General features: G+C 37.4%; 1 protein-coding gene across 3 annotated transcripts; it reads right to left on the reverse strand.

The window, feature by feature from the left end:
• Window positions 689-10,595, reverse strand: LOC107633714. Of its 3 annotated transcripts, none has more exons than XM_016337327.2 (15): window positions 7,586-10,595; window positions 7,364-7,492; window positions 7,102-7,287; window positions 6,973-7,019; window positions 6,545-6,857; window positions 6,128-6,263; window positions 5,821-6,030; window positions 5,104-5,208; window positions 3,444-3,640; window positions 3,114-3,329; window positions 2,763-3,038; window positions 2,492-2,639; window positions 2,264-2,397; window positions 1,954-2,040; window positions 689-1,875 (listed from the first exon to the last, which is right to left on the reverse strand). In XM_016337327.2, the coding sequence occupies exons 1-15, from the start codon at window positions 10,289-10,291 to the stop codon at window positions 1,789-1,791; spliced, it is 4,977 nt and encodes a 1,658-aa protein (XP_016192813.1). In that variant the 5' UTR covers window positions 10,292-10,595; the 3' UTR covers window positions 689-1,788. The 3 variants fall into 3 exon arrangements, with proteins under 3 accessions (XP_016192813.1, XP_016192810.1, XP_016192805.1); XM_016337324.2 differs by having other exon boundaries at window positions 5,821-6,027; window positions 6,128-6,269; XM_016337319.2 differs by having other exon boundaries at window positions 6,128-6,269.

The following is an 11,718-nucleotide window of genomic DNA, read 5'->3' on the forward strand; positions in this document are numbered from 1 at the left end:
TCATAATTAAATTCATTTATGTGTCTACCTTGAGTAGCTTAATCCTTTTGGTAGAGTGATTTTATAATAGTATTAGAATTTTATAACAAAAAATTGAGAACTCAATGTTGTTAACCCCAAAAAAGGAAAAAAAAAGGTCTTACAAAAATTTATGCAAACAAACAAACTAACTTGGATTGGTTAAGTATTTAACTCATTTATTTACTTAAACAAGTATTAAAAATCGAATCCTTTCGTGTAAACGCAATAACTTAATAGCCAGAAAATTTCAATCCACAACAAATTAGTGTTTGGCCTACCAAACTAGAAAATACCACGGGCTAAAAAAATTGGGCAAACTCCAAAAGGTCATACTATAGAATGCAGTGCTTTTGAGGAAAAAACAAATAAATTTCTTATCTTTTATCATAAAAAGATATTTTTCCTACATTTTCAAAGGTAAAAGTTTTTGCAACTAAATTTGATGAAAAACTTTATTTTTGAAATAAATAGAAACCTATTTGTCATTTTCTTGGTGTTTTTTAATAAAGAATACTTTTTCACAATAGAAAAATACAAATATACTTGATACACACTTTCTGCAAAAAATTACTTAATTTCGTTACAATACCCAATTCTGCAAATGAAACTCAAACAAAGACCTTGCATCGAATTAAATTATAAGTTAATAACCTTGAACAGAAAGATAGGAGCCAGGAAAGAGATTAGAAAATTAAGATGCCAAATTGTGCAAGATTGCACTAGCATATAAAATAATGAAGTACAGTAATCCATCCCAATCGATGGTATATCCTAAAAAAGTACAGGACAAAATTGTGTCAAAACCTTTCAGCCTTTTGCTCGCTCACCTATAGTTGCCATCTGCAGCTATAATTGGATTCTATACTCAACCACTGGAAATCCTGATTCCCCCACCCCAAAGACGAGAGAGAGAGAGAGAGAGAGAGAGAGAAATGGAAGTAAAATACAGTAGTGATGCGGATCCAGAGGATGGAACCTCCTCAATTTACTGCTGAATGTATACCCCCGGCATCCAGCATGTTCCATCACGGTATCACTAAAGGGAGAAAAGTTGTCCATAAGGATCAGTCAAGGACACTCCTTTTTCAGCCACAGTGGCAACAAGCTGACATCTTTGACAAATCTAATTGTAGTGTAAGCTATACATTTCCTCTCTAACTTTTTATTTTTTTTCAAACATTTTTTTTCTTTTTGGGTGGGGGAAGAGGAAGAGAAGGATAATCCTTCCATGGCAGCAGAACAATTTCCCCTATTACAAATGCTATGCCTCCCCAACAATAATGGGCAATTATTCCATCATCAAAGGGCTTAGGTATCCTCCCACATCATCATGGCCAACCCCAACATATTGTGGTGTTCTAGCAAATACCAAAACATGCTTTATTGTATGGATACAAGAAATGAATAGGATGTTTTCAAAATTAACCGTCTTGACCAATACTCGGTACCAAACACCACTGTCTGAGCTCTTCTAAGTCATCCTAAAATGTTTTTCGCCATCATTCTCCCTGTCAGAACTTGTTTCCTATTGAACCTGAGAAGTATTTCACAAATTTTAAATGCTATATATCCCAACCGATGTATACCAAAAACTTGTTGACATGTCTGAAACTTGCAACTTTATTTGCTTTAACCATTCGTGCATTATGCAGAAATGCATCTGCTGACGAGTGGAACAGGGCCACACCAGACACCAGTTGGATGCCAAACCATGTCAAACTCAATTCTTCAGTCCAGCAAAAAGATGTTATCAATTCCACCACAAAACTAGTTTACAGCTTCAAAGAAAAGAACCTGAGGTTGTAGATGCCCTTTTTCACACATTGTAAGAACATCTGCCCATCCACCAATTATCTGGATATTGGGAGACAGATGTTTGAGCAAGAACAACAAAACGTGATATATCAGATCATTTAGAAAGACTCAACTCACCTTGACAGTCTTGTCATCATACATAATCCATTGATCATGGTCATGACTGTAAGCAAAGCAATGATAATGTTGGCCATAGTAGCAAACCTGAGGTTCAATTTGAACACATTAGACACTACAATAGTACAGAAAGACAAGGTTTGGATCGCAAATTTTAAATCATAAAGAAATTAATCTGTTTATAATTAGGAAATGACTGTTGCATTTGTTTCTTCCATCATAAGTGAAATTAATCTCTTACAGCTGCATAGAAAAGGTAATAAATGTAGAACATAAACATTCCTTGCATATTATCATTCAAAATACATACCACTGATACCAAGCTATGGGTTCTTTTAGGATCTAAGCCTCGATATAGGACACTGATGTCTAGTGCAGTGCTCAGGGCTGCCACAGTGGCTGTTATATCATCAGCACTCTCGCATGTATTTTGCCAACCAAGAACTGAAAAAACAAAATTGTAAGAGAGAGCCCAACAAATCATACAAAAGATATGGAACCAAAAGATAAATCATTCCACATGTCACAATTGAGGCACCTGTCATAAAAACATGAGGTGGAGTTGAAAGAAAGTGATGGATGTAGTTAAGCTTGCCACAACCACCAACTTCTGGATCACAAGCCAATTGATGGTTCATCTCCACAAGGTTCAATAGCTCATCAAAGGAACTTTCAGAACACATAACCTGGAAAGTGAAGAGGGATAAGTTACACAAGAAGAATAATAGTTTGTTCATTTTTCTGCCTGCAGTTAATCAGAAATCTATAAATTGTCAAATGTTTAAAGAAAAAATCCTTCCTAGAGATACCTTCATTGTTCGTAATGCGTTGGCATTTATATTGTGAAAGAAGGAAGTATACTTCAAATGTCTGGATTCGAGACCACAGTGATAGCAGTTCATTTGCTCAAAAATGTCCATTCCGAAAAGTGAATGTGCTATACAAGTATTATTTGCACAATCCCAAGATCCCATGCAATTACTTTCCACTGACTCGGTGTCAGAAACACTTGAACCACGGGTAAATGAACGATGAAGGCAGTCAAATATCACTGCAAGTACCTCAGAAGCATCGTTCATCTGAGCCTGTCAGACAATGGTATATAAATCACATTGTCCACAAAAGAAAGTTTTTACCTCTTCCTATGTTAGTGAAGTTACCTCCTGGAAGAAGTTACTATCTGGATATAGGTTGCTTAGAGCTATTCGCAGGGAAGTAGGTGCTACTGCTTCTCTCCTTGAGTCCTTTGATGCAAGGTCCAAAGCAGTGAAGATCTCATACAATGCACAGACAACACAAGGATTGCCAACGTGATCATGCTCTGATCTTGATCTGCCAAGAAATTCCTCCCGAAAGCGTCTTAAATGCCATAAAGACTGAGTTCATGCAGAGGCGAGAAATTGTTTAAGGCTTTAGAAAACAATGAATCAATGAAATAAAATTCCAGCAAGATTATTACAAATTGGAAAACTGACTTTCAAAAGATCTACCTGTATAATAACATTGAGAAAACAGTTATATTCACCAACTTCATTCTTTAGCCCAGTACCAAGCAATGTAGTTCCATTTGCATCCTCAGTTGAGTCTTTCTCTGTTGGAAAACCCAATGAATCTACTTGTGAAGCAGATCTCTGAGACATTCTTAAACTAGAATCCAAAGGCAGTTTTCCACGTGCTTGATATGTGTCTGAAATGAATGATCTCTAACGAGGTTAGAAAGTGATCAAGGTTTCTGTAATTATTAGAGGATGGGAGATGAAATAAACATTGCGTTTCTTAAGCAGCTATAAGGTTCATTATAGCTTATTAAATGCAAACAGGAAATATACGCATCCCTGTCATGACATGGTTAATAATTTATGCCAGGTTAGCATCCAATCCAAACAGAAATATGGATACCACGACGTTCTGTAGCTACAGATAAGGCGAACACATAAAAAAGTTATAAAATTCTGTGCACTAGAAAGAAAAAGAAAGTGAACACTAAGTGATCAGCAAGCAGTATAACATTTAGCCCAACAACAGACAACAAATCTCTAAAGCACTCGGTGAATGGGAGCAGTCCAGGTCCTAAATGCAATCAACAGATGATGTGAAGATGTAGGATCAATCATTCATGTCACAAAAGCAAAAATAAATAAATCATTGAGAAAGTTGGCATTTGAATTTGAATTGTAACGAAAGCAAGCCATCTTTCCAGCCCAGATGGCAGAGATTTGGGAATTTCCACCCACATCCTCACATAAGATTTGAGGAACAATGGTGCTTTAGATTTTGAAATTGCACAAGCCCTCTTTGTTGAATGCTGAAATTAATTGTGAAATTAGTTTTGAAGTTCTAAAAACGATGGGTAACCTTGGAGTAACAGTTGAACTGTCTCCATGTGATGACCTGAAGATCATGGGTTCAAACCGTGGAATCAACCATAGATGGCTGCATTAGGTTAGGTTGCCTACACTATACCTTTTAGGTCCGACCCTTTCACACTACATAACATGGGATGCTTTATAGAGGGCTGCCCTAAAATTCTGAAAATACATCATAGCCAAGTATCAGTGCATCACATACTTCCAGTGAGCCAATACCACCCAAATGCAAGGCAGTCCTTGTAAAAAGACATTTTACGAAGGTGTTTGGTTAGCAACAAAATTATACAAACAGCAATTATATCCCCTTTGAATCTTAAGCACTCTTTAGGTATCTAAGTCACCCAATATATTTTATGGACTTTGGCCAAAAACTTTGGGGGTTAGAAAACCATGGAGGTTCCTCTTTATAATACGTTGTTTAGGAGTTTGTATATTCCCATGAAACAACATCCCATAATCATTCCATAGTTTAAAGATAATTTGTAGTGTTGATATGGCTACTTGTACCTCTGCATCTGTGCACCTTATAGATTATAGGTAACCTAAATGTTACCTAAATGGTTATCTACTATGGTTATAAATACAACTATGCAAGCAATCAATGAAAAGTCCATTCCCTATAAAATACTGGCAATATCCTATTACTTAAATCTGAACCTAGTACAGATATTAACTGTCCACAATATGGCACTTATAAGTTATATTCCTGGAAGAAAGGTATATGTTAACAAGTATGAATGCAACCTGACTAAATATGACTGAAAAAGGGGGAGAAATATACCCAGGCTTTGTCGTACAGCTTTTTTAAGATCAGCTTGGAATCTTTCCTCCTCCTCATCTTCCATTTGAAGATCTTTCTTCGCCTTTGATACATTGCTTTCCCACCCTGATGGGTACAACCAACCATTAGCAAACGGGTTTCTATATTTTGGAAAGTAGAATAAAAAAATATCTTAAATTAAATATAAAATATTAAAAACAAAAAAACGAAATTTGAAATGATGCAAATGGGGTCACAGTGAAAAGATTTTTGGCTTCGCATATTGACAATTCTGAAGGAAAAGAAGCATAAGCAATACTATGCTAATAAATTTTTCAAACATAATAAAATTTTATGTTGAATTGAAATTAATAGTCAGAAGTATATTGACCCAAATAAGATCATAAACTCGACAAGCGTTGTCAGAGAAGATATAACTGACATCACTATACCATACTATTTGTATCAAATAAGATCAATTAAGATGAAAACTTTGTGGCCACATTACCCACTTGATTTCCCAGACACGAAATGAAAAACAATTATAATCCAAACTGCCATAAAAAAGATCCCAATAGGGAAACTTGCTTAAAAAATGAAGAAAAAGCCAAAAAAAAGTAAGTAAATTATGAATAAATTAAATATGACAAAAAGCCATAACTAGATAAGAATTACTATGCATCAGCATTACAGGGATGAAGTTTGTGGGCAAGGTTAAAACTTAAAAATAAAACCTACCATTGTTTGCATCTTGATCATTATGGAATTTAACATGCTCTCTTGAATGTCTGTCAGTATGTGCATCCTCAATATTCTTTTCCAATGAGACAGATTCCAATTTTCCATCAACCATTTTGGAAGAATTCCTATGCCGTTTATGCTTTTTCCCTGGACGACGATCAGGCAACTGATGACCATTCTCTGGAACAACTCCATTAGGTATACCTGCTGGAGGTAAAGAAAATGTTGACACCCTCTAATATTCATAAAATATAAAGGAGAAACCACTGCTTTTTAAGAGAGCTTTAGTCAAATTATTACCAACCTTGTTTAACGGTTGGCTGATGCAATATCTTTTGATCAGCTGAATCAACTGAATATTTATTTGGCACCAAAGAACCATTTTTAGTGGTTACTATCACACTATCCACATCACTAGGACAGCAATTCTCATCAGCTGACTGCTCCTGGGAATAGAAAAGGACAAAAAAGGTGCTCAGAGTTGTATTACGAACAATGCTTAATTATAGTTTACAAGGTAGTCCTCAAGTCGTACATTTCACAGTAATAGAAACTTAATGACTAGTGACATTCCATTTTATTTTCTTGTTCCAATCTTTGTACTTTGTTGCTTCTCTCTTTTATGAGAATTAAGCTTTTCTTAACTACCAAAAAAAAAAGGAAATGACTAGGAAAAATGGTCCCCTTACAGTGGAAGGAACTTAAAAAGAGAGCGGCCAACCTGTATAGGCAGTTTTACATGATCATGCACATCTGTCCCATCAGCAACTGTCTTCAACTGAGCATCCTGAATTTTGTCCGCCACTTCCTCTAAACATATCCCGGATGATTTCTTTTGTAATTCAGCAAGGTGTTTTTGTTTGGCTTCATTTTCTATCCTACGCTGAAATTCTAAAGTTTCCTCAAGCTTTTTTTCCTCCTCTTCTAGCTCTATTTTCCGTCTATATTCCTCTTCCTGTTGTTCCAAGTAATTATCATTCATGGAAACAAGCTCAGGATCTTGAAAGTAACTATCAGGTGCAACAGTATTGGAACTGCAGCCAAAGCACAACAAAAACATCATTAAGTGTTACATTGTCTCAAATTCAAGTTATAATTTCTGTTATTGTAAATAACTGGTGAAAATAAGGTTTAGAAACATATACTCACTCAGGACTGCTAGCTTGCAGCGATAGCTCCTCATGACCACTTGAAGCCTGCAAGAAATAGATATTTTTTTATCAGTTTTCATAGAACATTGCACAATATCCGAGCAATTTCACCATGCATGATAAGGACCTTCAGATCTTTTGTTTTTCTGTGATCTTTAGTCTTCTTCTTATCTTTGGTCTTATCCACATTTCTTGTGTTCTCACTTCCCCCTTTAGCCTTCTTAGCATCACGTGCAAGTTCAGCCAAGAATGCTTCCCTCGCAGCATCAGACTTCTCTACTGCATCCTTCTCAGCAAATTCTTCTAAACGTGCCTAAAAGATCAAGCAAAGGAACATATGATTAAATGAAAAACGAGGAAACATCACACACAGTATTTTAAATACCAACCCTTAGGTATGACTTCACTAGAGGCAATAATATAGCCCGATAATCATAAGCGGAAAGAGGCCCAAGCTTGAGTTCCAATTGTTGCATCTCAGCAATATTTCTAATGATTCGAGCATCAATTTTGCTAAGCTGCAAAGGAAACTAAATGAGTTAGAACATCAGGGTAAAAGTCCATACTTGCTGTCATTTTAGTGGACATGTTATAAGAATCAACAAGCTGACCTCTATAGACAAGTGCTCTTTCAGTTTCTGAATAGCAATTTCTATACAACCATCCATTTGATGCAAGTAGTCTTTCATTCTCCATTCTTCTTCTTCACCAGATTCCAAGTCACATAACTGAGCAGTTACACCAGCATAAGTTTCTTCATATCCAAATTGATTAACATTCATTGATTCTGCTTCTTGCAAAACATTTGATATGGCATCCAACTCAAACCTATTGCCGACATTCATCACATCATTCTCACTTTCAATGAGCTCTTCTCTTCGTTTTCTTAAGACAGACTCATAGCTTTGCTGGACAAAGTCACCAACAATTTCCCTCTTCTTTCCCTCTTCAAGACAAAGATCCTCTACTGTCTGCAGTGCTTCTTCATAACTCATTCGGTCAGACTTCTTCTCACATAGGGTCTGTAGTTGATAAAACTCCTTATCAAGCATCTTGATAATTTCTGTTCCTTGGTGTTTATTATCTTCTTTGGTTCGCATCCATGATGTCAATTGATCCCCTATAGCTGAACCTGAATATATCCAGGATAGAAAATCATCATTATCGCTTGAAATACCATCATGAGAACTTTGGGCAGTCATATTATCCAATACAGTCCCCTGAGCAGCATCAAATGTGACTTGTGTCACCAGTAAACACTCATCCAGAAGGAGGCATGATGCATCTCCATTGAGAACAATATTCTCTTTGATCTCAGGACCTTGATTGATATCATGAAACTCATTCATGAGACCATTACCTTTATCACCATATCTACCCAATCCGCATGCATGAGATAGCTCTTGAAGAAATTGGAGAATTTTCTTAAGCTGTGAAGCCCCCAGAAAGCATATGCACATTGGCGTTTGATCGACACCATGATTTAGAAATTGAGAACCAGCAGCAAGACCCTGAATCTCACCCATAGTAAATTGTATAACCTTGCTAAGGTGACTAGCAGCAAGATATTTATGCTTAATAAGCATCTCAAATACTGCATGAATTTTCTCCAGAAGTTTTGCGCGCTCAGAATCATCAGATACTGGCCAACTATCAGCGAAAGGATGTGACATAGATAATTGGTTTTCAACGCCTTCTCTCACATTACTTGCAACAGCTTTACAATAGTTATTGCTTTCTGTTGTACAGTTATGAAGACTGTATTCCAAACCTTCTTTCTCATGGTAAGGATCAGTTGCATCGTTAATACAGTCATAGTAGTCCTGTGTATGATGATCGAAGTACGAATCCTCAACTAATGATGAACCTTTGAATTTCATTCTACTCTCAAGCATTTTAACTGCAGCAGAAACATCCAGCGGCTTCCAAGAACAATTATGAATCATATCAATCCACTCACTGTCAACATTATGGGGCAGATGCCCCTGCAAATTCGGCGAGAGCATACCCATGTGCGCCTGCGCAAGATGTTGGCTGTGAGACTCGTCATCGTTAAATTTCTCATCACAATGGCAGCAAACCCAGAATTTCCATGTCTTATTGGCCTCAGCATACGACACAGCCTCCGCCAAAAGATCAATAGGCAAAGTATCCTTCGAAGACCCAAAGTGTGACCTAAGATCAGAAACCCTAACCCTAAGCATGTCCTTCTTCATTTCCACACTCATCGAACTCCAGTAAGATTGCACCCATTTCCTCCTCTCCGCAGTAGACCCATTCTTCTTCGAATTCCCATGCCTCCTCCTACTCTGACCAGCCGCTGAGGATGAATCCAACCCCCTCTCATCCTTATCTACTTCGTTCGGAGATTGGGGCGACTCAGACTTCTGCTGCAACAGCCTCGCAGCGGCGACTCTCACTTCAATCTCCTTCCTCCTCTCTTCCGGCGTCTTCGTCACTTTCTTGATCTCGTTAGGCCTTCGAGTCTGAACCAGTCTCAGCTCCATAGGGTCCTCCGTCGGCCTCCGAATCGGAATCAGCCGAAATCTCTCCTCGCCGTTGCTCAGATTCTTCACCCAGCTCGACAGCGAAGCGATGTTCGACTTCTGAATCAGCTGCCGCAGCTCGTTTTGCACATGCGAAACACGTGCCTCGGGAGTCGACAACTTCTGATCACTCTCATCCTGGAAGCTCTCCTTCCCTGGATCGCTAGGGTTCTCTATCGCCAGCGCCCTCTCGCACTCCTGTACTACCTCCTCATAATCCTTCCCGTCGTTCGCGACCTCGAGCATCAAATTGGCGTAGAAGTGCGCGTACTCGACCGAATTAGGGCACAGCTCGACGGCCTTGCGAGCCGAATCGACGGCGTTCTTCACGTGCCGTTGCTTCGCGGTAGGGTCGTTCAAGATTCCGGCGACCTTAAAGGCGACGAATCCCTGGACGCGGTGCGCGAATGCGGAGTGAGCAGCGTTCTCTTGCTTCCCGCATAGCTCCTTCATGAGCTTCAGTGCTCTGTTGTGGTTCCCGCGCCGGAACGCCGTTAGGGCACGCTCACACTCGAGCTTGATCGCGGTGTAATCGGAGGAAGGACCATCGGATTGAGGCGGAGGAGGCGGCGGCGGTGGCGGAGGAGGAAACTCGATCCCGTTAGGGTTCTGAACGCCGTTATTGGTTTTGCTGTTGTGATCGGGAACATTGCCTGAGTCTTGTTTCTCCGGCGATGCGGTACCGTCGCCGACGACGGCGAATTGCGCCGCCGGAGAAGTCGCCGGCGAATGTTTGGACCGCGGAGCCGAATTTCGCTTCTTGTGTCCCATTAATTAAGTTAAGGACTTAGGGTCTGTGTTTCTAGAGAGAGAAAGTGTGCAGAATATAAATAAATATATATAGAGATGTGAAGAAATAGGAGAAAGAAGCGGTTGCCGGCGACAGTTACAGAATGATTTAGAAGAAGAATCTAGAAGGTTAGGTTAAAGCAAAGTGTGATAATGGGAAAACATAATGATAAAGGGAAATCAAATTAGAGAGAGGCACTTCGGTCACAGAGAGAGGAGAAAAGAACAGCTACCCAAAGAAGATGGGTGAGGGAAGCTCAGCGAGTGTGTGTGTGAGGAGAAATTATATTATGGCTGAAAGCATTCATTAAAAAATTTTAGAGCGTGGTTGATTTGTGTATTTATATATTTTTAAATTAAATTTTTTTGCCTTATATATTACACAATATATCTATTTACATTTTACACACATACTTTTACTATTAACATGAATTTTATATTTCTCATTGAGAATCCAAACTTGGATACAATTTTCAGTGAGGCAAGTGATGCTGCTGTTGATCCAAAACCTCGGCTGCAAATTCAATTTTCCTTTTTAAAAGTGGCGTAATCAAGTTTAATCGCCATTTCCTTTTGATCTTTGTGTACCGCGGTACCATCTTTTTTTTATTATTATAAGGGAACGGGCCTGGCTCAAGAGTCAAGAGCCCCTTCGACATGACCGAGGCCCTAAATTTTGAACTAATGCTAAAAATTCAGTTTAGATAAACAACTTAATTAAGTTATTTTTGAAAAAATAGTTTAAATAATAAATATTTATATTAAAAGTAGTTTATAAATAAATTATTTTGTATTTGGTTTTTTAGTTTTAAAAGTACTTATTTTAAGAGAAAAGTGATAAAAAACTTTTTATTACGAGAGAAGTCATTTTATTTTAAAAATTGTACTAGACATTAATAATACACCTTTTCATAAGTTAAAAGTTAAAAAAATCATTTATGAACCTATTCAAACGAGTCCTTAGCTAAAGACGGGTACTTTCTTAGGCCTAATTTGAATAAACAACTTAATCAAGTTATTTTTGAAGAAATAGCTTAAATAATAAATACTTATGTTAAAAGTAGTTTATAAATAAGTTATTTTGTGTTTGGTTTTTTAGTTCTAAAAATACTTATTTTAAGAGAAAAATGATAAAAAACTTTTTATTATGAGAGAAGTCATTTTTTTAACTTCTCCTTAAACACTAAAATAATTTTTTAGAAAGTTACAATTTTACTTTAAAAATTATACCAAATATTAATACTTCACATTTCCATAAATTAAAAGTAAAAAAAAAAAAGTCACTTATAAATCTATTCAAACGGTCCTCAGTCTTTTCTTTATTTTATCTATCATTTATTAATTTATTAATTATTATTAGCTATTATCAATTTCTAACTATTGCTATTCGGGTCAAATATCTCTATCAG

The sequence above is a fragment of the Arachis ipaensis genome, chromosome B01 (assembly GCF_000816755.2).
Source record: "Arachis ipaensis cultivar K30076 chromosome B01, Araip1.1, whole genome shotgun sequence".
NCBI classification, from domain to species: domain Eukaryota; kingdom Viridiplantae; phylum Streptophyta; class Magnoliopsida; order Fabales; family Fabaceae; genus Arachis; species Arachis ipaensis.